Raw genomic sequence first — 27870 nt, 5'->3', positions numbered from 1 at the left:
AATCTTCAATACTTTAACTATCTTCAACTTTACAAATACTTAGTAACAGCTTCCGAACGAAAGTTATTTTTCATAGGAAGCAACTCAATTATAACTTGTCCTTAACAAGTTTTCCTTGCTTCCGAAGAACGGTTTAATTTAATAAAACGTTTTCTTTGAAACTATTTTTTCTTTCGATCGTCGGATTTCCTCCTTAACTGACATGAATTTTAAACTGATTTTTACAACACAATCAATAAAGGTGAATTCTTTATGATTCGTAAATGGTTGACATACCATCGAAATATAGTATTTTATTTACAGTCTTGTTTGTAACCTTTAACAAGCACCAACAAACAGGATGAGCCCAAGTGTCCTAGATTATTCAGGCCCAAAATAACACCACTCTGCGGTTTACCAACCTATCGACTTACCTATAGGTATAAAAAACCATTATCCGTACTGACGCCCTGACATCCTCCGTCCCTCTAGTCCTCACGTTAAAAGCCGCTCTCCAGTGTCTTTCGCAGCCCCCGCTTTCTAAAAAAGGTCCCTCATTGTTGAATAATGAATAGCCATCTTGTTTATGAAATGTTCGCCGAAAATAAAATAAGTATTTTTGAGAATTTTTATCATCGCTTTTAATTTGTTTGAGAATGTCTTTGTGATAGGTTGTTTGATTTACGTCACCAATTTTCCTATCCGCTTTGGTAAGGTTATTTTACTATTTTCGATGTTCATTTCAAAATTAGGATTTACGTGAGTACATGTTATTTACTTGTACACATCTTCATCTATTATCCTGAAGTAGGAAATACAGTTAACCTAATAAAATGTAAGTTCCGCAAACACCATTATCGTACCGTGCAGCGTAAGTGCTAAGTAAGTTGAGCTCTCAAACATATTAACTACTTCCCCGTGTACCCACGTAACACACAGTTTAGATATGACAATAACTTTGGAGACCCTACTAATGTTTTGGAAGATATGAAGGTGAAGCACATTTAGCTTAACTTAATACCCTGGTTCCTAACCTCTTAGTCATTGTTACATTTCATGAGTGATCCTGATATGAAGCAGTTTTGGAATTCGATTTTCAAACATCTTGCAACATAAGGAAGCTTGTATCCATTTGATGGATGGGTTTTGCGTCCTAATAATAGGGTTTAAATTGATACTAGCTTCCGCCAACACTTTTATCCATGTCCCGCCCATGGGAACTATCCGCAAATAGCCTTCATCACTAAGTGGTCTATTGAACACTAAAATATATTCGAAAGCAAACAAACTCTTCACTCTCATAATATTAGTGTAGATTTTGCTCGTCAGTATTTATACTAATCTAATCGAGAGTTGCCTAAACTATGAAGTCCCACACAACATACAAAAGGTTGTGTCGGTACCTTATGTTGCAACTGCGCGAGCTTAGAGCTTTGCTTACACAATTATTCGTGAGTATTTGTGAGTCGTGACTATGGATAACGCCATTCTTTATGTATGTTGAAGATCAAACTAGCATCCTAAACAAACTTCGTGGATTTGTTTAATTTGGTTATTTATGTAAAGGGAAGATAGATAGCTTTTCTCGATACGTGGGCTAATCAGAAATATTTTCTTAAATCTACTGTAGTTCCTGAGATTAAACAAAAATACTCTTCATCTTAATAATATCAGTATAGACAGATGATAAAATAAGTATCTTTGCACATATGAGCTTATCCTTTCAACTACTAGCTTCACCTAATAATGAAACCTCAGGAACTATAAAATCTACATGTGTAGAATTTGGCAAGCAGCCAAATATAGGATGTAGGCATCCGCGTTTATGCGAAACTTATGTTAATATCATAGACTGGCGGAGAGATATTAAAACGAGAATTGGGGTTAATAATCTAACTATTATGTGTATTGAATTTTATTGATATGGCACATCAGTCACAAGTTTTAAAAGATACTCCCTTTTAAAACTTGTGACTTTTCGTCACTAATTAAATAAGCGGATAAGCGTGTTTTCTAAAGAGGTTTTAGGAATGAATCACTAGTGACCGTACTAATGACTCACTACATGTATCTATATTAACTAATATGTCATAGAGAATAATCCGTTTACATTCTACAGTATCTACAGTATATATTTAATTTATTATACGGAATTATTCATATAGATTCTTTTTATTAGTATAAAGTTGCACATTTGCCCTACCCCATCAAATCACTCTTTCACTCTAAGGTTGGCTGGAAGAGAACCCAACACTGGGTTAAGCTCGCCATTGTACATTATCTCTCTGTATTCAGTGTGTCTCTCTGTATTTATGTGTGCAATAAAGAATAATAATAGTATCATAAATGAAGACATTTCTAAGCGGTCATGCGTTGACATTAGTCTGGGAACGCCTTGCGGAGCACGAATGATTAATATCATCAGTAACGTGGCTACATTCGCTTCAATGGCTATGTACAATCGGCATAATAGCTACTACATAGTTATTCTTTTTGGGTTCGATACCTTCATTCATCTACCTGGTTATAACATAAAATAGAGCTATCAAAATGTACAACTATGTCTGAGCTTGTTAAACTTCCTTTCAGAAACATCGTTCACTAAAACAGCTCTTAAAACCAAACCACAGCAAACAAATCAATGAACCCAATTACTGCCTACAAACACCCGCACAATCGATACCTATTAACAAACCGATACCGCTATAAAAAGGAAAAAACCGATAAATTACCTCTACCCTATATTTTGCTAACGGCCCCGACCTTGGTAGTGCTAACCTGGATAGCACGTGCATGATATAATATAACGTGATCGCGGTGGAATGTTTCATTAACTTTAATGTATGTAAATAATGGAGCCAGACGTTAATTAGCAGGAATACAAAAAGCTGGCTGTTGGTTTATGCGGTGGCGATTTTACTCGTGTTAAAACGTGTCTATGTAGTAGGCATCGTAGTTATCGATTAAAAACGCAATCGACCCAGCGATCTGTTGGTGGCATTTTGATGAAGTCAATCATAGAGGATTATTTTTTGACCACCATACCAACCATAATCGAATGATCCTGGTGGAATGAGCAGTATAGACAAGTTAAAAGATTATCCTAAGGGGAACAAAGAATGATGAATGGCATAAGGGAAAATTGAAGTGAAAGAAAACGGAAATCAAGCTTTTCAGAAAACAGGTCAAGCTGTGGAACATTGTGGTTTTAAAGCTAAACACAATACTTCGTAGACAATCCAATCTTTTCCCTACAGCCTAATAATCGCACAAAACACAAAACAAACTATCGTATGTCCACAATTGTCGCACTCGACCCAGCCTTGGCCAGAAGCCACCTGTCCACTGTAACCCGTGACTCAGCAGAGATAGATTACTGTGAAAGGCTTCCTAATGACGTCACACGATAAGGCCTCTTCAGACGGTATTTGTGGCGATTATCCTGACACGTGTCGCACGTGAATAGGCTTATATTTGTATGGCTATTATAGTATGTAGGTACATATCGAAGTTATGAAACCTTATTTTTATAGCGGTGTATAACCATCGGTCGGCTAATTATGAAATCGATATCATTGTCTGCTAAAATCGATCCAGCTGTTGGAATAGTTCAAGGGTATAGGGTATATAATAAAAAAAAAAAGCGGAGGGCTTAGTAGGTTTTACACTAATGTATTTGCTGAACGGATTTTGTTCAAAATTGGGAGTATTTTAGATCATTAGAATAACATATAACACTGTTTATTCCGATGTTAGAAGAGTTCCCTCAAGATACGGTATAAACGTAGGTAAATAAATACCAAAGCGCCTAATTGTTGCGCTCGCGCCGGTCTCACTTCAAGCTCCAGAAAGCACGACCTCAAAGCCTGGCCTTTAAAACTAGAAGCCAGCACTGTGGTACTGCGTTCTATCCTCATTCTTTTAAGACCTTTTAATTAATCCCGCTATGTTTAAACGAATTAATTGTTTGAAATAAATGCAACTGCTTTAAGCTTCTGAAATTCGTCACTGAAATGGTTTTACCCAGACCCAGAGTAACTACCGTCTCCGGAGTTTTATCTGTTTATAAAAAAAAAAACAACTTGATCGGTGCAACCGCTTTAGCATGAATGCGTATCACACAAAAAAATACATATTATTATTTCCTTATAGCACTACATAAAGCATAGTCTTCTGTGTATATAGTTTTTTTCATTCTGCCCATAAAACTATTTATTAGACTTTATCCTTAAGTTTTCAACGTACCGTGCAGTTTTTTTGATAACAAATATCATAGTGTCTGCGACAGTCATTGCTCTTCCACAAACAGATTGAACTCAAAATTCCATTGTTAAACGAACTAAGCATAAAAGAGCTCAACAAAAAATGCACCGTTTTTATGATATTTTCAGGCATTTTATTTCAGTATTCTATTTGAAGTCTCGGCTATTAAGTTCATACTTGGTTACTGCTAAGATAATTTCGCAGTCTGTTGGGTCGTTGCCCTTGCGCCAACTCTAAGTTGCTTGTAAATGTTTATTTATACACTACTAGACTTGTGCATTGTCCAAGAGTTGACAATTAAGTGAGATGTGGCACTGTTTTGCTTGAGTAGCGGCTAGAAACTTTAATGTGTTTCTACATTTGCGTTGTAGAGTGCATTATGTTGAAGTTGAGAATCTTATGTTAAAAACTAACCTTCGTGGCCAGTCTGGTCATTCAGATGGACTTCTGACAAAATCTATGACTGTCAGTATTGACTTGTCATGTAAGTAAGAGTCAGTCTTATTATGCATATTTTTTAACGAAATTAATATTTTACAATCTAATGCCTGCACATCATGTGTCAAGTCTTTTTCCAACTATGTTCGCGATTTATCTATCTTCTGTTATCTTAAAATATTTGTGTAGGACTTTGCAGTTTCCATTCGTGCAGTTAATCGTAACTGCATTAAAAGCAACTGCTGTATAAAAGCAGAATTAAACGCCGTAAAGTGACATTTTAATGCCGTATCTATAACTTGATCTATGGCTTGCAAACCGGCGCCAATTTCTTATTACAATGCGAACATTAATAGCTGTTTCTAAATAGCGTGTGCATGCAATGTGTCACTAAATCAATCATTATTACTATTATACAAGAGTTGATCTGTCTATGTGCAGTAGAGAGCATTGGTCTCGCCCATTCAAGCGTGTCTTTAGCGTCATATTTCAAACATTTTACGATGTAATACGATGTGCGTTTGTTAGTTATTTCATGTATTTAATTTTCAAATAAAAGAAGATATAGGAACAATTGAAATAAACATTTAATGTTGTTGATGTAACACACAATTTGAGACATATTTAAGTGCACATACCTATACAGGTGCACTCTCTATTACCTCACTAACATAGCCCGATGGGACGGCAATCCGACATGACTGGAGAGAGATCAGGCGCAGGACCGATACATCAATGATGCTCTCTTATCTTGTAGGGATAACAACACTACTGATAGCCGGTAGCAGATAGCAACCTAATATTAGTCTACTGAAATTCTTATCAACTATATCCATGCAATGTATCATACCCCGTGAAAGTAAAGTAGAAGGCAAAATAAATAAGTATGACGCAAACATTTTGTTACGATCTAGCTTAGAATAGATCTTTTTTAAACTAATATTGTTGCGAACTCTTTTTAATGAGAACAAGTTTTAAGCTTTATCTGAAAGCCCGTAATATATCGAAATTATCAGAGCATGAACTAATTGTATTTGAGTCATGCCTTTGAGTCTTGACGACCAAAAATTGATTTTCTACTGTCAATATTTATAGGTCTTGTTTTTAATAAAATTAATAGCCTATAAACAAAACGTTACATTGTTTGCGCAGTTGCCCATTGAAGCAGCAAAAGCAATTAATGGCTTACGAGGATTTTCATTAAAAATAACACTCTCTCGACATCACACAAATTAAACGTGCCGAGATGGTAATGGATGGTAATGTGTTTAGGGTATGTGTCAACTAGCCCGCCGTGATCTCATCGGACGCTCGAGTCACACGAAACTATGATTTCATAGAAGCTTGCGTACCACATCACCTGTTTCTACCTTCTTAGAATCCGATCAAAATGTATGACAAGCAGATTTTTCTACTTTCTGAGAGAAATAATCGTACTGGAAAAGGTAACGTGCAAAATCGGTTCTACCTACCAGCATGACTGTAAAAGCGCAAAATACTGCCGCATCTTTTGCATTCCTACCCAATATCAGTCAGGATAAACCCAAATGCTTACCCTCACAAGCTATACATAACGTCACATCAATCTGGCATAAAGTTTAGGCCAATTTTCGAGGCCCATTTCATCCTCAGCAATCATGTATCTTCCCTAATTGTTGCTTAAGCCCAGTGATTAGGCCAATCACCTCTTTACTTGATAGGAATAATGGTCGGACGACGCACTAACGTAGATTTGAGCAATTTAGCTGGCCAAAAGTCTTTTTTTTTTTTAAATAAAGGTTATCATCAAATTGTGGGTAAAATGGAAAGAGGAATACCCCAGCAATAAGAATTTACCACATCTACCTACCAAACATGCGATATGCGCTTGCACCAGGAGTTAGAACTTGACCTTAGTGCAAATTTTACGTTATACGTTTTTAGAGATCTCGGTAGACGGTATTAAAGAAAAATTATTTTTGTGCTATCTAATTGATATTAAGCAACTATTATGATGGATTCGAGTTGTGTAGGTAACAGTTATTATATTTTAATATATTTTGAGTGTGATCACTTAATTTTTTATAGTATTATTTCAATTTTAAAAGAGGGTGTGTAAGCAAAATATTTTTTTTAGTAATTTTCTTGTTTAAACACAATTTTGTTATATTATCGCGTTCGACCGCGTAACATTTTTTTTAGTTTTAGATATTTGACATATTAAACTAGCTTACGACATATTATTTGGCTGCGGATAGCTGTGGATGTCCGACTTACAGGCTTTTTAAGATTTGAAGCTCATACAAAAATAAAATACTTTTTTCTTTAAAATGTCACAAAGTGCATTTTTTTTTGTTTTGGGTACCTCTGGCGTAAAAATAGTGACCCTACGTTATATTTACAATAAAATACAATAGCAAGATCTGACTAATTTGGAAGAAAAACTAAATTACCTAGGAAACTAACTTTTGACCTATTAGGGTGACACACCTGATAATATAAGCAGTTTTAAACAAAGATTTGCATATTTTAAAATAGCTACGAAAGTAAGAAACTGAAACTGTAAAAAAAATCCTTAAAACTAATGAGAATTGGTTAAGCAGAACATTTGAACGCCCGACAAGTGTTGGAAATCGACCGGGGCGGCCATCTAAATCACTTAAAGATTGTAGTGAGAGGACTAAACGAAGGAAAACTAAAGAAATACGAAACTGAAGAAATGTGATCAACAAAAAAAAACATCAAAGCAAGATTATTTTGCCCTGAAACAATAAAATATGCTACTACCAGCTGAATCAAACACAGAGTCTGATATATCAGAGGCAGAAAGTGAGGAATAAAAAAAATATTAATTATTTTTTTACTACACTACATATTATTTTGAAATAGATATAATAAAAAATATCATAACTACTTTTAAAATGAAAATATATTATACTCTACATTAAAAAAAAAAAATATTTACGGTTTTTTTCAATAAAACATGCTTATTATCAAAATACAATGCTTAAATAAAATAAATAATAAAATAATGATAAAATAAAGATAGAAAAAACGAAATACATTGTAAAATATTTTTGGCCGCCTAAATTGGTCAAATCTACGTATGTGCGACGGCTATTAAGGTTTAACCGTGTTTACCTTTGCCTAATAGATATTTTGGGGGACTAAATGGTGTTTGCTGGAAGGCTGGTAAATTGGGCTTTCGTTAGGAGTTTGGTGAAATTCTGTTTTCGTAGGTAAAGTTGCTTGCCTATGTTCTCGCTCCCCTAGATCATTCTGGAAGCTAATTCTTAAGCCTACGATCTAGGACTAGGATCTTTAATCACATAAATGTTTAAATTCTCCTGGTCCAAACAAATGAAATTGTAATCAAAAGATAGAGCTTTTGAATCCTCTTTGAAATCAGGCCTTGCAATTAATATGGTAGCCTAGATAAATGCTCATTCGATCTGCAATACCAGCCCGCGGTTTTATTTTCCATGTCAGTTACTCTGTCACGTAACCCGAGATGAAAATTCAATTGTGTATCATGTTTTTGATGTTGATCCAATTTATTTGACGTCTCTCATGTTTGCATTAACAATATTTTCTTTCTTTCATGTTTCCCGTTAATGTAACATTTATAAAGGGGAACTGACGCATGTATATTAATGTTGATGTTTCTTTCTCCATTTTCCAAAGACTTTGGAATAGGGGTCGTGTCAACTCGTATATTTCCCAGAGGTTTCTGAGAATTTTTAATCGAATGTCTCTTACAATGTTTTGCTGTTGAATGCTAAGGCTCAGACTACACCAAAAATGAAAAAGTTTTTCAACAACCAATAAAATGTCTCGCTCAAGGAAACGACCGAGTGGAGTGAGTTTGATGGCGTCTGTGCCTAACAAACGCATGCTAATGTTGAATTTGCTTTAGAATATCCCTATAAAATAGGTAACTATATAAAGGAAAGTTTGTCTCAAAGACTAGAAGCCTGAACAAAGTTTAATTGACTACCACAATTAGACCACACCTAGATTAAACGTCTCCAAAGCGAACTCAGACGTAATCTGTTTAGACTGTTTAGAGTACTAATTGAAATCCACAAATAAATTAATTGTTTATTTTCGTACCTTCTATCTCTAAAACTACAGGTTCGGGAATACTGCTCGTGCCAAATAACTTTGCAACGTTGAAGTTAGCCATTATGTTAACTCTTGCCGCATTAGAATTGACTTCACAAAAGTCATAAAAAATATTTACCAAACACTACTGCATATGGGGAGAGGCTAAGTTCAGAAATGCGAACTGTAGCTGCATTTACTCCATCTGACAAGTAATAAGGAAAAACTAAATGAATGTTTTGCAACACTAAAAGAGCCATTTCAAGTGGTTTAATACCATGCGTATCATCAATTTATTCTGGGTTAATTACTTCACTTTCTATACTGAATGAGTACTTGAAACGATACGGGTAAGTCACTGGTATCCAAAATGTATTGCAACATGCTAACTGATAGTATAGTTTCTATTTAAAACAATTGCCGTCTTACCACAAAAACTTTTTAACGTCAGTTTAAGACTTGTCTAAAAAAATGTCAAATTATGACGTTGACATATGGTTCATTTTGGAGCCACATTTTTTTTAGACAAGTGTAAAACAGTGGTTAAAGCACAGGGTTAAAGTTTTTGTAGTAAGGCCATTGACGTTTAAAAAGAGTGTATTTATATCTTTCGTCAGCGATAAGTGGATTAAATAGTTTTGGGGTTATTTAAATTTACTTGTTTTGCTGTTACTGACATTATATCACCATCCATTATGTAGGACGTCACAGGTACTTCATAATAATTCGTAATTTGAAGAGAAAGTACAATAATGTGACGTCACAGTTTATTAGTTTATAGTTCTTGCGATGTAATTCAGTAATTAAATTTATAATTACTAGTCCGGCAATAATTATAAAATTATGTATTCTGTACTAATATAATACAGCTGAAACGTTTCTTTTTTTGTACCTTAAAGGCTCTGAAACTGCTTAATCGATTCAAAAATTAATCCACTGTTGGGGCGCTACACTCTTCCCGAATAACATAGGCTATATTTTATCCCGGTACGGGCAGAAGTTCCTACAGCTTAGCTTACGACTGGTCCTGCGTATAAATTGTAACAAATGCTCTAATCATTTCAAAAAAGTCACCTGTATTTTTAATCATTTTTAGTAAAAATGCATTGTAAAAACTGACGCTTCCTAACAAATGTGATTTCACCTTTACAGTGGAACTCGAAAAGAATTGTATTTCTGTGTCCGCGTCCACACACATTTTAATCTTGTTAGTGATCTAGTTTTTGTAAGAAGGTATGTTGAAATATACAGGACCTGCAATTGTGTACGGGAACGCCTTTATTTTGTTGTCATTTTAAAAAGCTTAAAAAGCTCTTTAAAAAGATCGAGCACACTTGTGTCGAGTTACATACATTCGGTCATGCTGCACGTACTGCATCAAAATCCGACAAAAAATCTGAATTCAGGTGTTAAATTTAGATCAGCTTCAAAACGTCAAATCGTATGTTAATAATCGTATATTTATTACCAAGTATGCCTAAGGCAGAAGTTTTAAAAATTAAATGGAACCATTCACCGAGATGATGGAGTGTGATATGATCTATTTTCTAAAAATACATGAGAAGTACATTACTCTCACCTCTACAATAAAAATTATATCATCATAATGGGTTGGGTGTAATTATTAATTAGCATAATAACATGTAATGTTAGGCGTATTTGTAACATAACATGAACATTATGAGAATATCCCTAACATAAGTATAGACGTGTCATTAATCTGGTTACTTCATACCACTATTAGTTACGTCAACCGTGACGCGTTGCGTATGCGCACCTATTGAACTTACTTTTGTGTTTTTGATTATTATTTTACGATGATATTTACGGGCATTGTATTTTTGGTTGATGTTTCCAGAGACTACGGTGATTGGTCGTTTTTTCATAATAATAATATTTTTATATCTGAAACTAGCTTATGTTTCATCGTACTCCCGGCATAAAAAGTAGCCTGGAGCTTCGATAATTGGGCTATCAAACATTCAAAGAATTGAAATCGGGTCGTAGAATTAAAAGTAGTTGAGATTAGTGCGCAAATATACACACAAACTCTTCAGTATACTATTATAATATTAGTTTATACAACTTTATAATATTAGTATTTTTTTTTTCTTAGCCCTAATTGTCCCACTGCTGGGCAAAGGCCTCCCCATTTTGTTTCCACACCTCTCGATCTTTAGAGTTCTCCCACCAGTCAGGGTTGTAGGCGTCCAGATCGTCACGCCACCTCTTCCGGGGCCTACCACGTCTGCGGTGGCCATCCTGTGGTATCCACTGAGCAACAACATTGGCCCACCTGTCTGGATGCATTCGGCTGACGTGCCCAGCCCAGTCCCATTTTAATTTTGCTGTTTTTTGGCCCACATCGAAGATTCCGGGAAAATGAATGAAAGGGAAATCGATCGCCGCATCGAGAATGCCTGGAAAAGCTACTGGTCCATGAAACACTACATGAAAGGGGACCTTCCCCTTTCACTCAAGCGAAAATTAGTCGACATGTGTATCTTGCCCGTCCTAACCTACGGTGCGCAAACCTGGTCTCTCACAGAGTGTCAGAAGTCCAAGCTCAAGGTTTGCCAAAGAGCAATGGAGCGTAGTATTTTAGGTATCAAGCGGATGGACCGAGTACGCAATACCGTCATACGCTCCAAAACAGGAATTAGTATACAAGTATTTATTTTTAACTTTCAATTCACTTTCCTAATGTAAACATCATAATATCAATAGTAACCAGGCAGCGTTAAAGTGTGTGTTCTTATCCCGTATGTTTTCACACGTGCACTCAACTGGATTAGGTTTTCTAGGGCACTTTTTAATACCACAGCTTTTTTTGTTGACTTTGAGGCAACGTTCACTGTAAAAATAGACTGTAAATACTAGGCTATTATTACTGCTTTCAGACGTACTAAAATGAGGTTAGTAAAGCAAAGTTGGCTTTTGAAAAGTCGTGTTTCAGTAAGGTCTTTCAAAATAGTGTTTTCTTGGTAGTTACAATGGTTGCATGAAGGCTGCATTTAATAAAATAATCATATCCTGTTATGAAGCTATTGAAGTTTCGAGTTTAAAATACTTACTGTCCGAACACAAAATTCATTTTTAATACAGAAAATAACATATTCTGTTTTCTAGGTTAAAGGTTTTATAGTAAATAGACCTATCACAGGTTAATGAAAATTCAGAAGCTATTGCAAGGCTCCAAAAAGTAGGTCTCAAAAAGAAGAACTAGGTAAATGAGACTCCATGGGCACACTTTTAGAATAAGAAGATGGACGTGCATTAGTGAAACGTGTATTAAAGATAAACCAGGGAGGCTCATTCCTCCTCTTATATTGAAATGAACCCTCGGAGTCCTGGCCGCTTAGTTTAAACGTTTCTATAATTGCGACCGGAACAATTTGCGGGAGACCCTCCCACGCAAACTTAACATAACTGTATTTTGAATACCGCTGGGTATTTGTTATTTACTTTAGTTTAAAATTAGTTTTGGGTCTGTTGGTTCTAAACAGCTTTTCATGGAATCCGCTAACATTTTTCAGAAAGCAGATAAAATTAAAATCAAGCTACAGTCTTTTTGTCTTGGCATACAAAACCTAGAAATAGACCCAGAAATCATCTCAAAAAAGAAGAAATGTTTTAGAAGAAAGTAAGAAATATCATGACATAAATGTATTATTTATCGACAAGTAAGATGAATGCCTTTTCATGTACAAAGGCTCTTTCCAACTTGATCTCGATAAAAAAAAGCAATACTTCGCCGTGACGACGAAATAAATAAATCTCGAAGCCGGCACCTTTCACGAACTTTATTAGATTAGAACTTGGGTTGTTTTATCAGAAGATCCTAACAAATCGCAAAAGAAAACATTTATTCGCAACAATAGGGTCAGTGGACGACAAATGGGAATTCTGGACAAAATAACGATGCCAGTTTTTATAAAGGACACTTAATTTATTTCTTAGTACAAAGACCCATCAAACTCTGAAAATAAAATCTTGATTTGTATATTTTACCATCAGAATTCGAAACCAACATTGACTTGATTTGATTTGATTGAAACATTGACAAAAAAAATGGAATCCATGACAGCCCTAGAGCCCAAACGGCAGAACTTCCAATCTTTCCTAACTCCCTAATATGGCATACGCAACTTATCAGACGGCGACCTTCCGAGCTCCGAACCTTGCAAATCTCTATCAACAAATAAAGTCTCTCATTACTCTTTTACGACAGTACAAGCCGAATATTGGACTGTATCGAGAATTTTTTGCACATTTTCGATGAAAGCCGTCCTCGACCTGCTATGACCCAACCTTGCAGCTCTGATAAAGCACGAGACCTCGTTCTGAGGTACTGCAGTTTAACGAACCCCGCTACTAGAATTGATGGAGCTGGTTTTCCTAAAGCTCTCGAAAAAATTGAGGCCTTTTCTTTTGATAAAACTAACCGGCCTTTCTTTTTTAGAGTCGATGCTTACTGATTACGAAGACATGGAACTTCTTCCCATACATAGATAAGATCGCGTCAGTTTTTTGTCAAACAATAACAAACCTACTTACATTCTTTCAAACTTTCGCGTTTATGCTATTGGTAGGATCTGATGTCTGTTGCGTGCTATATTCCCGGGATCTAACTTTATTCAAGAATCTAGATCAATGCCTAGTATAACAACATGCCTGGAGGATTTCATACTAGAAAAGCATCTTAAGGCATTTTCATAGAGGAGTATCCGCTAGCGGATTCTTTTAAGCCAGCAATTTCAAACATGCAATATATTAAAGCCTTTATAGACAGATACATATACGATGAAAATCAATAGCGGATTCATGGCTTAAATGCCGCATTCGCCCTAGAATGTCAGTTATCTTATAAACCGCATACAATCGTGGACGGTACCACACGGAAGAGGTTTGCTTAAAGAGGTCGATCTGAGGCTGATTTACGAATACTTGACATTTCAAGCTAAATAAATGGCAAGCTCCTTACAAAAGCATACTTTCTGTCATTCTCTAACACCATAGAAATGTATCTCGGTCTCTGTTCAACTTTAACTAATAACCTATAACAGTTCGGTTAGGGTCTGGTTAACTCAATATTGAAATATCACAGTTTGATGTTTGAACAGTACTGTGAATATAAGGTTGCTTGGTAAACTGGTTTATTCAAAAGCAGAAATGCACTTAATAGTTATGTTTGCTTCACTAAATCTTGTGACATAAGCCCCTTGACTCTGTTCTAAAACGTTGACGTAAAATCAATAGATTGGGAACTGTAGGGTTCCCTTAACCTGTAATAGACAGACCCTGATTTCTCGTTTCATTTCGGAACTTTAAACCTAACAACAATGAGCCTGTTCGCCAAATAAACAACCATCCTGACATCGATTTTGTTAATACAGTCGTCAAGTTTTCATTTCCTGAACGAACGAATTTCGGAGACGGCAACGAAATCCTAATCGAATCCGACACTCACTTTGTACCGCCAAACTTGACTAGCCTATAAAATATACGGAGGCACCGACTGAATATCGATATTCAGACACAATGGGAAATCACCGAGTATTCTCAGCTTTTTCGGGAAACGAGCAGAATTCGACTGGATCTGAAGTTGGGAAAATGTAAGCTGTGCAATATAGAAATATGTAGGTTCAATTACCCTTAAAAATACTACTTATATGAAGAATAATTGCTTCCATGAAAGCTAAATGAAACGGGGTTTTTTACGTAATTTTCAGATCCAATTTCTGAAAGAAACGTTAAATATAATAAAAAGGTGATTTTCGACGTAACTGACGTTGCGTGGGCGTGCTATACACAGGTAAATACGCCTACCTCTTCCGCGTAAACACCCGTATCATTTTGTTTGTCCAGAACCGTTTCTTCGTAACGTTTAATTCAAAGAAATGTTCTTATATTCAGTACATTTTGGGTAACAAAAATAATTTACCGCCATTTCCAAGCTATATTACACAGTTATAGGCAAATATTCGAGACTCTTCTACAAATATGAATATTTCTTCGTCCCCGCTCTCAATCGACAGCAAAGAATTCCCTAAAAGCATTCCAAGTAAGTTTGTTATCGAATTGTTTCGTACTGCCTTTGAAGCAATTTTCATGTTATTGAAAAAACCTTCGCATACCAAGATTTAAAGGCAGGTGCCACTGCCATGACTTGTACCTTAAAATGTGTGTTACATTATTTGAGGTATATATCGTCTAGTTAACCATACAATTTTATTTTGCACCCGGAAGGACGGTTCACAAGATATCGTGTATCTTTTCTTTTCGTGAAACCTATGAGTGCTTCAATTCTTACATCATAGGAACCATCCAATTACAGAGTTCCCTTGTTAAAATTCTGTGTAAAACGCTTCAGTTTGTTCAGCGCTGTTTGCTTAGCCGACGACTACAGTGCCTACGTTTATGTTAAAAGCCACCTTCATTAATTCCAGCCTTCCCATTTAAACATTTTTTTTTAAAGCTAACGACTATTTGTCTGTAAGTTACAAAGGGAATCTAGAACGCAGCTAGAACTCTTGCCCAATCTGTTCCTAAGCCTTCTAGACTCAAGGCCTACTTTTGTGTGGCAAACACATTCTACCTACTTAGATTTCCTGCCGCAATTATATTGATGATCAAATGATTGCACCTGTTTCATCACTTTTATAATGATCCATTTGTTTCTTGGCTCACGTAACTTGATCAACAAACAACGCAACATTGTGCTATCTATCGATTTTATTATCTTCTAACTATATAAATCTCAACCTACAATACTTATAGCACTTGGCTAAATTACTTGTTATCTTTTCCAGCGAGCAGCGGGCGGAGCTTCGCAGCGCCCCAATCCGAAGAGTTGCAGCACATTAGCGCTGACACGGAGCTGGACCGACGACTCTCAGAGCGACAGGGCCGAGCCATGTACTACACCAAGACACCAGTCATCACGCAGACCTCAAACACGACAGACAACCAAACAGACAGACCACCAGAAATTATAGTCACAAACACAACAGACCCAAATAAGACGGAAGAAATAGTGCACCCTGCCATTCAGTGGACGGCAGTCAACATCACAGATATGAGTAACGTTACTCAAGCCCCTAGTATAAACGTGACAGCCGCTCCGTTCACGAATTTGACGGAAACGCAGAACACCACGTTCGCGTCCAAAAAGAGGAATCTGACCAGACCAGACTTCGTGAAGGACGGTGGAGGGAATGTGGCAGAAAGTCGAATAGTGACAGAGAAACCTTTGTCACTGGAGACCACGTTTTTGCAGACTAGGATACCACCGAACGTGGAATCTTCTAGAAGGGTGATAGACCAAGGAGAAGGGGGGATGGATACTGGAGCTATAGCTGGCATATCGTTTGCTGCGCTGGTTCTCGCAGCTTTAGCTGGAAGCACTGCCTTCGTGCTGTATCGACGGAGGTATCTGAACAAGCCCCAGACTTTGAATGACAAATGCTCGAATCCCGATTCGAGTGGATATCTTGATGACAGTACTATAAGAGTAAGTATCGATTTTATAATATTTCACAATATTTTATCATTCCAAAATTTGACATGACTAATCATAGCATAGGCATTCATTGATTATGCAAATCTGTCGAGTTATAAATAGAGAAATGATAAGAACAAGCCACCTTATCATTGTACGATACCATATTACCACAGATTATATAATAGTTACTACGTAACAGATAAATCACTCCATACAAAAAGGTCCATACCTACTGTTATAAGCACCTACAAGTTCCCCAACTACCTACAAATTCCTAGCTGCGTTATAAAATGAACCTTAAAAGCTCGAGCGCTTGATTGTTATTCCAATGCGATAGCGCACAGTTCAGTGACCGCAACCGTGCCGTGGCCGTGCTTAGGGTTGCTTCTTACAATTAATTAATATTTAAGTAGGAAAACAAAGTTACGCTTATTTTAAGATAGCCTTTTTTAAAACTGAGTTTTTAAATAAAAAGTAATATCAATAATATTTTTCTTTAGTTAACTATTGTATTGCCAACTAAAATGGAGTGTGGGTACATATTACTAATGTGTTACAGCCTTTTTATCGTCCCACTGCTGGGCACAGGCCTCCTCTCACATGGAGAAGGATTGAGGATTGAGGATTGTACATATTACTAAATCCTACTTATATTATAAATGTGAAAGTTTGTGAGAATGTATGGATGTATGTTTGTTATTCAATCACGCAAAAACGGCTGGACCGATTTGATTGAAACTTGGTATGTAGATAGGTGATACCCTGGATTAACACATAGGCTACGTTTTATCAACACACCACGCGGGCGAAGCCGCTGGCGGAAGCTAGTATTAACTAATACGTAAGCATAGGTAAATACTTAAGTAAAGCTTTCGTCAAAATCAAAGGCGGTTTCCAACTATTTTTTGAGCACAAGTGCCATACCCCATATGGTACAATTCCGTCGAGTGTTGATACATACCTAAAATTGGTTTCTGCGTAGCGACACGCGTAATGTTCCGAGTCGTCATTAAGTTGGACCAGAACTATACCTACTTACACTCGAGATGTGTTTTGAGCTACAAAACTCACAATACAGTTCATATAACTAAGTAGGTATCTAAAGTAAAATAAGTACCTAATGATCTCTGTTGTTAAAATCATAAAGTAGATAAGTATTAATTTATTAAAAAAAAATAGAATTACTAGATAAGTTCATAAATAGAAAATGTTTCTAAATCTTACAATAGTCGCATATAAACCAACACAACTCAAAATAATCTATCAGTTTGTTAGGTAGCTTAAAAAACCTAATTTAATAAAAACCAACAGCATAACATGCCACGAAATAAAAATAATAATATTGGAACGCGCGCGCCGCGTGGGGCTACCGGTAACCCAGCGAGCGGTAGGCATTTATCGCTCGCAAGTACGTCGAGTGACAGAGGCCTGATATTACTTTTAGATTCTTAGTTTAATCCTTCACACCACCCAGCTCCTCTAACTGACTCTTTGTTTCATTTCCAGGATAACTCCGAAGAGATGTACAGCCTGGACAACGATTCGTTCCTCAATTCCCTAGAAGCGATGACCATTCAGAACTACTGGACGGACACCGTCAAACACACCAAACTGTGATCTCGCACCTAGTGACGTCACAAAATGGCGACCAGGAATTAATAACAAGATGGTGACGACATGACATTATGACGTCATCACGACTTTACTCCTATGTACTGTCAATGATTAGAAAGGAATTGACATGGATTAAATTAGATTGACAGATGATATATCTACCATCACAGTTTAGATAAGATAGACAAATCCTCGTGTGAACGATGGCACCGTCTGATTGATTTGACATATTTAAATTATTGAAATATAACATGAGATGACATTTAATTTGATGAAATCGTCGATAGAAGTATTTTTATAATTCTCCGTAATTATGTATTTGGAACTTCTTTTATTATATTAATAAATTTATCAATTTCTAATTTAAAATCTTGATAACCAAAGCAACAAAACAAATTACATAATCTTGAATTTTTATTTGATTGAATGACTATCGACATAATTTGACAGTTGTAAGACTTATGAAAAAGTGACAAATTAGTGAAAGAAATCTTAATGAAAACCTCAATAGGCCTAGAAACTTATATGAAAGGACTTGAATGATAACCCCGACTTGAGACCGACCAGTGTACATTGACTCTCAAATGACTTTATTTTTAATGGACTTGGACAGCAATAATTAGAGAAGAGGTTTGACATCATCAACAGTTTTAAATATTTCTTTAATTTACTTCCAGAATTTTACTTGGTATGGAAATTAGCTTGTCTTTATATTATGATTTATTTAGGTATAAAGCTACTGTTCTAAACTGAGTTTAGTACAGAGCTTGCCAATAAATCCTACTTCCCACTTTTTTTTACAGTTGGCGCCAATTGTCAACCGCCATGTTTTATAAATTGTCATTTTACGTTTAGAAACTGTTGATGAAAGTATAATAGAAATGACAAATGGAGTAAATTGAGACATGACAAAAATCTTCAACTTTTCTATATTTGATTGAGTGTAAATTTTAAATAGTTTATAGGCATGATGCAATTAAGATAAAGTTATTAATATTTTTAATAAATACATACATGTAGTTTTTAATTTATACTAGATTTTAGTCTATGTTTTTGTCATAAACTTGTAAATACATAATCATTGTTGTGATAATTTTCGTTAGATCGTTACTTTTTAGATAAATGTAGTAATTTTTAATGCTTGCCTTGATAATGGAAAAATAGACGTTCTTGCCATTACAATAAGAACCACATTTCAATGAGCAAATGTTAAAAAGTATTGCATAAAGAGACGTACAGATGTTGCAATTGAATGTCGCTGAAAATAATTTATAAATTATAATCGTGACATTATAATCGCAATGTGTGTTTGGTAGTACATCTTGTCCCAGTAGATTATACATGTATGTGTAAAATTTGATATTTTTGTAATATTCCCTTTGTGTGAAGTTTAAGCAGAAATACTGTATTAGAGATTTATGAATTACAAAAAAAAAATACTTCAACTTTTTCGGGCACATTCTGAAGAAAATTTCCGCTACAAAAAATCTAATGAATTGAAACTTGATAGACAAATGGTTTGGTCTGTAGTAAAGTTTCTAATACAGATTTATGTACTGAACTTGTAGGTTGTAAGATTGAAGATTACTATTCTTTAAAGATTTTCCAAATAAATTCCACCATCAATATTCATGTAACATAGTTTATAAGCACCATTCACGGGTAAGACAATCGAAATTTTATGCCACACAAAAATATTTGATAAAAAATATAATGAAGCATAAAAAGAGTGATAATTTTGTCACTTGAAGAATGGCTTACCGTGAATGGGAGAGCTTTAGACGTAAGAATGTGATCTCAATATATCATTTTTAAATAAGCGTGGAATGTCTGTGTGTATTAGCTTTAAAATCTCCAATTTACTTTTTTATAATGTAATCAAAACTGTTAACAAATATTTAACGCATACATATGCATAGAATTTTTTTATCCGACAGCTGTGTGTTCGGATTTCAAAACTTTCATTTTTTCTCTATTTTTACTGATTTCATGAAATTATTATATTGCAATTCAATGTTTTAACAAATCTGATAAAATGTATATTTTTATTCATTATGAATGTTGACACATTTCCAAATCTTTAAGTCTATGTTTTTATGGTTTTATGAATATTTTAATGGTGATTGTATGTCCGTCCATTGATTGAGATTTTTTTCTTTGTTTTTATTAATTGGCAATGTTTTAACTATAAGTTCGGCCATTCAGAGAATGCGTTCCTGACACGTCGCGATTGAACTGACGACGTAACTTTGCAATGGCGTTGCAGTTACGATAAAAATATTTTTGCTGGTTGTTTACCGTTTTAACAATTGAGGAGCATTAAAACAACATTATTATATCAATAATCAATGAATGTAGTTACGTCGTCAGTTCAATCGCGACGTGTCAGGAACGCATTCTCTGAATGGCCGAACTATACCAATAAATCGGAAATTAAAAATTGAAAATATAAGCAACGCATTTATCTCTCATCATCAGTCATATCAATTTAATGTAAATAATATTTCTGATATGTGTGTAATAATAAATGTCGTGTGAAGTTATTCAAGGAGTTTTTATAACATATTTAACATTATTTAGTCTGGCAGTTCCGATGCCTTTTGTAAATTACTGATGAGCTAACTTAGCGTTCCATTGGTAAGACCTAAACCATATCGAGGGATATAGCCGTGAGTAACTTAATAACCATGCCAATCTATCCAGATTCACGAAAATGGTTTATCAATGGAACGCTAATAATGGCCTCTTTTGAATTGCGTAGATTAGGTAATTTTGAGCTTAATCAGAAAATATATTCGTAACTAGAATGAAGTATTAAAAAGTGAGAATAACTTCTAGTGTGAAAGTATATGTCATTGGAACTACCAGCACCATATTCCTTGTAAAAAAAATATTAGTGTACTTTAATTTTTTTAATACCTAATACTGATGTGTTGTGAGATACATATTTTAATAGTTTTTGAAACTATCCATAGTAACCTGTACTTATAATAGATGCCATAGATTTGTTTTAATTGTGAAAATTAAAGGCCTGCTAATACCAGGGACAGCCGATATCATACCTCCTTTTTAGATGAAGAATGTATGTCTATGGCTGTCCCTAGTGTGCGCTGGACTTAAAATATTTAAAGTTCCCAGTACAAGGTGCTAGGAGATTTTATGTCTGTAGATTGAAACGTAAGAACCCCCAATTTATGTAGATCACAGTAATGTGTTTGGTTTATAAGCCAAAATATAGTAATACTTTAGTATCATTAAATATATTTTTACTTGGAACGTGTTGTCTTTTACTTTATTATTATTATATCTTGAAACAATGGCCACCCACCAAATCCTTGATCGTGGCTGTAAGCTGTAAAACAGATGATGATGACGGAGTGAACTGAAGTGGGGATACCCTATCTAAATATAACACCTCAACAAGGGACTCAATATAGACTCAAAATAAATTATGTTAGTGCTATGCTCTAAATATAGGACAGTTATCACAAAGAATACGTTCAGTCGAACGGAGTAAAATAAAATATTTCATTGAATACGCTAAGTCTAAATATGTGAAATTTAAGGACATAGGAAAGATCAGATGAATTAGATGAATGTCCCTCCAAATCTGGAAGAGAGTACCTGCAAATTCGGACTCGCAAGAGTCGGTTTTAGCAAACTCCTATATTAAATAAGCTAAAGCTATTGAATTTTTATCTGATAATTTTTAAAAATGGGAAAGATAAATACATTCGACTAGGCGGTATAGGCGAAAGACTAAGCCTGCACTAGGCATTAGGCCAAAAAAATAACAGCTGTTCTAACAGTGACTTTGAACCTACGAAAGACTAGGCAGTATGGTCGAAAGACTTTAGGCTGCCCTATGGGCAAAAAAAAAAAAAAAAACAGTGACTTTGACAGTTGCTGTCATAACAGAGGAAAACGTGGATTTGTTGATGTCGAATTGTTATTTAAATGAAATAAAACATTAATACTCATTTACCATGACTTCTAAAATAGAAAACGTTAAATCCAATCTCGAAATGTCACTTAAAGTTATACGGATGTACGACTGGCTTTTGGATTTATATGTTTTGGTAAGACAACATTCACTTTTGAATACCAACTCATTAACTACATTTTCTTTTAGTGCTGCTTTTTTGAAGAAGTTAAAGACCAAAGAGGCTTCGAAATTATGGTATTTAATGACTATTGTTGTAGGACTTCTTCGTGGATGATCACTGGAACAAACTTCCGAGTACGTGGCGCAAAACTTTCGAACATATGGACCCACAAGAATTAGGACACATTCTTAGCAACAGACCCACAAACCAATTACTACCACTATCATTCTTAGCTCTAATCAAAACTATAGAAGCATTAACAATACTTAGAGGGAGACAAAACCAAAATATAAACAAAAAAGTTACTACAACTAATTTAGATAGTTGTAAAAATCATCCGAAATTAAAGAATTTGTTTTTAAAACACGTTAAATTGAAGAAGAGACATGAGATAAGCTTGATGGCTGATGTTGTGGTGGGCACAGCTTTGCAAAGTAACTGTAATTCTGTGATAGACTTTGGTTCGGGTTTGGGACATTTGGTACGAGTGTTGGCATACAGAGATGACTTGTATGCAGCTGGGATAGAGTGCCAGGGACAACTCACGGAGGAGGCTAGGTCTGTACCATTGGTAGGTATAGAAAAAAAATTATAAGTCAATACATTATACCTTCATAAATGACACAATTAAAGTGCATTTTAATTCATGTTAGAAATATTTTTTCAATTTTAAATTGGAGTTATAGAAAAAATGTGTGTTCTTTTGTGTACCTAAACTTATATACTAACGAAATAGTAATGAAATGAATTACATTTTTTAGAAAACTCGACTTGCAACTAGAATACACAGTGAAAAAGCATTTATCAGCTGAAGCTGTAAGCAAACTACGGCGCCCTCTACACTTGAACATGACACTATCAAACCACGACCAACTACGTAATCTCCCTCTACCGGACTGCATGCACAACTATGGTCTGATAGGTCTACACCCTTGTGGTGACTTAGGACCATTATTACTTAAACACTTCATAAATTCAGAGAATATTAAGTTTATTTGTGTGGTTGGTTGTTGTTTTATGAAGCTCAGTTGTGATGGAGAGAATCAAGGGTATCCAATGAGTAGATATGTGAAGAGTTTGGATAGTAAACTGTCATACCCAAGTAGAGAGATTGCTTGTCATGCTATTGAGGTGTATTGTGAGAGGCTGTGCAAAGGGAATTATGAAGACTTGAAGGTAAATGTATTTAATTTCTACTGACTTATTACATAAAGTAGCTGAATATTTACTCTGCTGATATCATAACTCTTTCCAGATACATGCATACAGGGCAGCTTTAGAAAGGATATTAGTAGACCATGACCCTAAATTAAAACATGCACCAGTGAGGAGCATCAAACACTCAGATACCATGACATTTGAAAAGTAAGAACATAACACTATTCATAAGATAGGTTGTAGATAATCATCACCCAAAGAGTGGCAGATCTACTTTATGAGTCTATTGTATAGTCACTCTATTTACTACCTCTTTATGGTCCTTATAATAATAATAGCCCCGCAGGGCATCTGAGGCGGATGACGGGGAGTAGCGACCCCGCGGGGCTATATATCCGAGTGCTCCAGGGATAGTATACTGTCCCCCACCTCCGGCTTGCCGGAGTGAAGCATGACGGGGGATAGGTCTCCCGCTTCTTGGCTTGCCTTCATCGGCCGGTCAGAGTGGAGTCGCTAGAGCAAGGTTAGTCCTGCTCGGAGGGTAGGTGCCTCGTGGTAAGTGGCGAGTGGGCCGGTGATGCTGGACCCACAGGGAGCGCGTGATCTGCGTTTAAAGTCCGCCGAGGTATCCTCACCCTTCTCAGCCGCTCATGTCCCTGTTGCCCTCTTGTTGCTTTTCAGTGACTGATTCCCGGGGGCCCAGTAAGTGAGTTGGCGAGTCTCCACCTGCCATTTTAACATGTATTTAATACATTGTCATCGGCAGGTGCCATAGTTCCCGTAGTTTCCCCATTCCTAGTCCATTAGCATCCCATCACAATAGCCTAAGTAGTTTTTATCCATTGTTAGCAATAGTTTAGCACAGAACCGGGGGTTGTCCTTGGGTACATTTCTATAGTGTATACAGGGATAATCGTCGGTTTTGTGTCACCATTTCATTAAAGTTGTCTCAAAAGGGCTTCAGCGTGTTGGCTTCGGCCCCACGTGCGCCTCCCAAAAATCCGGGACTCTATAGTCCCGAGGTCTGGAAGAGACATACATTTATAATAATAAGCCCCGCAGGGCATCTGAGGCGGATGACGGGGAGTAGCGACCCCGCGGGGCTATATATCCGAGTGCTCCAGGGAGAGTATACTGTCCCCCATCTCCGGCCTGCCGGAGTGAAGCATGACGGGGGACAGGTCTCCCGCCTCTTGACTTGCCTTCATCGGCCGGTCAGAGTGGAGTCGCTAGAGCAGGGTTAACAGCCCACTCGGAGGGTAGGTGCCTCGTGGTAAGTGGCGAGTGGGCCGGTGATGCTGGACCCACAGGGAGCGCGTGATCTGCGTTTAAAGTCCGCCGAGGTATTCTCACCCTTCAGCCGCTCATGTACCTGTTGCCCCCTTGTTGCGATTTAGCGACTGATTCCCGGGGGCCCAGTAAGTGAGTTGGCGAGTCTCCACCATTGCCATTTTTACGTGTATTTATTACATTGTTATCGGGAGGTGCCATAGTTCCCGTAGTTTCCCCATTCCTAGTCCACTAGCATCCCATCACAATAGCCCAAGTAGTTTTCATCCATAGTTAGCAATAGTTTAGCACAGAACCGGGGATTGTCCTTGGGTACATTTCTATAGTGTATACAGGGATAATCGTCGGTTTTGTGTCACCATTTCATTAAAGTTGTCTCAAAAGGGCTTCAGCGTGTTGGCTTCGGCCCCACGTTCGCCTCCCAAAAATCCGGGTCTCTATAGTCCCGAGGTCTGGTAGAGACATACAAGATAATAATAATCATTTATTTCGGAAACTAGTTCCATATACAATTCAATGCAATCTTACAAAAAATAAAACATAATCACAAAACATACAACATAATAAAACATAAAACATACAAAATAAAACATAATATAAAATAAAGGAAAATAAAATAAAGAAAAATGCTATCCTGGGGGGCTAGCTACTTAACTGCATGCAGTCGTATCCACCGCCCCAGGATCGGAGAGTCCCACCGGTCAGCCATCGTCCTGAGAATGATGTTGTGGCTGTCGCGTACACGGCGCAGTAAGGAGGCGCATCTTTTACGAATTATTGTGGAAAAACTGTCCACATGCGCATCGGCAAACATGCCGGATGCGCTACAAAAACGCGGCAGCCCCACTAGCACCCGGAACGCATTATTATATTGAATACGCAAGTCGCTATATGCCATCTGCGTAAAGTCAACCCACAGGCTGCACGTGTAAAAGGATTGACAGAATGCTTTAAAAAGCGTGACCTTAACATGAGTAGTACACCGTGCAAACCTGCGGGCCAACATATTACATCGGACAGCAAGCGACCTGCGCTCCCGCTCGATATCTAGGTTGTCTTTCAGGTCTTCCGAGACCCAGTGGCCCAAATACTTGACCTTAGTAGCTCTGTTCAGTGGAGTACCACATAGCAAAACTGGTGGCACATCAGAGTAATTATTACTACTGGTCTTAAAAACCATGAACTCGCTCTTTAGTGCATTGTATTTGAGCCCATGAGTCTCATCAGCATAGGACTCACACATACCAATCAACTTCCTCAGAGCTCTGATTGAGGGACTCAGCAGCACCATGTCATCCGCATAACTTATGTTATTTACACAAATATTATTATGTACTTATGTACTACCCATATGAACTTATTTATTATCCCATATGTAGCTACTCCCTTTGTACATATCTTTATATTACAAAACCAACCTAAGGCATAACACCTAATATCTAATTTCCCAACACCAGGTACTGCCTCCAAGCTCTGGAGCGCATCAACGTGCCACTGCCGACGTCACCAGCAGTACTGAGACGAGGTTATGAAGACCTGGCACAATGGCGACGCGTGGTCGTCGTGTATACGCTAAGACTTGCGCTCGCGCCGCTTGTGGAGACAGTCGTTTTGTTGGATAGAGTGCTCTATGTTTTGGAACATGGTAAGGGTAGTTTGATATTTATTTGAGATACTAACACTGACCAATATTTTGATAAGGTGTAATAATATCATGCTAAGAGGCAGCCCAGAATCTAGGCAATTTAATTAATGTTCTGTATGATCAATCCAATTGTGCAACAAAGTTGAAGATTGCGCAATTTTTTTATTAACTTTTAGTTTTAGTTATTATGCAATATGCAATTTTTTTTTGCAACATTGCGCAATTTAATTGATTGTCTTCAGGGATCAGTGGATCCTTAGGCACCACCAAGATATGGTAAATAAAATAAAAACACTTATTTTTACTCTTAACTACATTTAATTGTGGAGACAAAAATACACTTATTTGACATCGAATAACTGTACACATCATACAATTTGTACATACATACAACGCACAATATAAATAGGTACATAAAGAATACGTAAAATTAAAATTAACTAAGTAAAGACTAGACTTTATCTTTGGCACTTTATAAGTACTTAATATTTTACAAGAATGTGCTAGGAATGATGGAAGGAAGTTATAAGGAGGGAGTAGTGAGCTTTAAGTGCGCTTTTACACTGGTGAATTTTCCACGCGTTGGTAGATTTTGAAGAATTATTTCTATTATTAATTCATGCCAATCGCTGAAGAGCTGGATTTCAACGAAATTGCATATTGTGTCATCATATTTTTGACCCTCATACGGTTATTATTTACTCATATTGCTTACTTTTATCTATGTTTCTTACATTGTATCTTTCGAAAATAACAGAAGTATTAGTGATTTCAAATGGCTAACTTTAACTTTTTATCTCACTAAACTATAAACTCATTAAAATTAAACAACATCCTTAATCAAAAATCAGATTGGAGATCTTCTCTTTTATATCAAAAAGGGCTCAAAATAAATGAGGTGCATAAATATTATTTATCACATCTGAACGTCAAATGATTTTGATGAATCTCAATTTACTTAACATTTTTTTTTTCAGGTATATCATGTGAAATTCGGCCAGTCTTCGATCCAAAACTGTCGCCTAGAAACCATATTATTATAGCAAAAAGATTATAAGTACCTAGTAGTTTTTAAGAAAATATGATTAATATTGTATGAAAAAATAAACTGGCATCTGAACAAAAAAGGTATTGTTATTTTGGATCTGTAGTTCTGTACAACACTTAATTTACATACATACATGTATATTGTATATATCTAAATAAAAACAATGCCCACAAATACAGACATTTAAAATTTTAGCTATAAGTATGCGGCACACCACTAAGACTCAAACCGAAAAACACTGAAATATACTGACCTCGACCATGCCTGTATAACAGATTGGTCTAACAAAAATACAACATTATCATTATCATCATCATCCTCATCCTCCGAGCCTTTTCCCAATCATGTTGGGGTCGGCTTCCAGTCTAACCAGATTCAGCTGAGTACCAGTGCTTTACAAGAAGCGACTGCCTATCTGACCTCCTCAACCCAGTTACCCGGGCAACCCGATACCCCTTGGTTAGACTGGTGTCAGACTTACTGGCTTCTGACTACCCGTAACGACTGCCAAGGATGTTTAATGACAGCCGGGACCTACAGTTTAACGTGCCATCCGAAACACAGTCAATGGTGTCTAAGATATACTTAGAAAGTACATACAAACTTGGAAAAGTTGCATTGGTACTTGCCTGACCTGGGATCGAACCCGCGCCCTCATACTTGAGAGGTTGGTCTTTTACCCACTAGGCCTAATAATATATATATTATGTAGCTACACATACTTACAATTTCCAATTTATTC

General features: G+C 36.4%; 2 protein-coding genes across 3 annotated transcripts in view; both read left to right on the top strand.

Moving 5' to 3' along the window:
• The window catches only part of LOC124632900, a 113854-nt gene extending 92697 nt beyond the window's left edge, over positions 1-21157 (top strand). For both annotated transcript variants that reach the window (XM_047168022.1, XM_047167947.1), the window contains 3 exons: positions 15576-16276; positions 17774-20068; positions 20299-21157. In XM_047168022.1, the coding sequence (XP_047023978.1) occupies positions 15576-16276; positions 17774-17884 (812 nt within the window). In that variant the 3' untranslated portion in view covers positions 17885-20068; positions 20299-21157. The remainder of the gene's footprint in view (positions 1-15575; positions 16277-17773; positions 20069-20298) is intronic.
• Positions 21158-21798: 641 nt separating this feature from the next.
• Positions 21799-27207, top strand: LOC124633895 (methyltransferase-like protein 25B). The gene is made up of 6 exons (XM_047169266.1): positions 21799-21960; positions 22085-22545; positions 22749-23163; positions 23243-23352; positions 25893-26080; positions 27058-27207. Exons 1-6 carry the CDS (start codon positions 21868-21870, stop codon positions 27135-27137), a joined length of 1347 nt encoding a protein of 448 aa, XP_047025222.1. The 5' UTR covers positions 21799-21867; the 3' UTR covers positions 27138-27207.
• Positions 27208-27870: the final 663 nt, after the last annotated feature.

The sequence above is a fragment of the Helicoverpa zea genome, chromosome 1, assembly GCF_022581195.2.
Source record: "Helicoverpa zea isolate HzStark_Cry1AcR chromosome 1, ilHelZeax1.1, whole genome shotgun sequence".
Taxonomy (NCBI): domain Eukaryota; kingdom Metazoa; phylum Arthropoda; class Insecta; order Lepidoptera; family Noctuidae; genus Helicoverpa; species Helicoverpa zea.
Note: the sequence above shows the minus strand (reverse complement) of the source record. Positions and strands in the feature narration are given on the sequence as shown.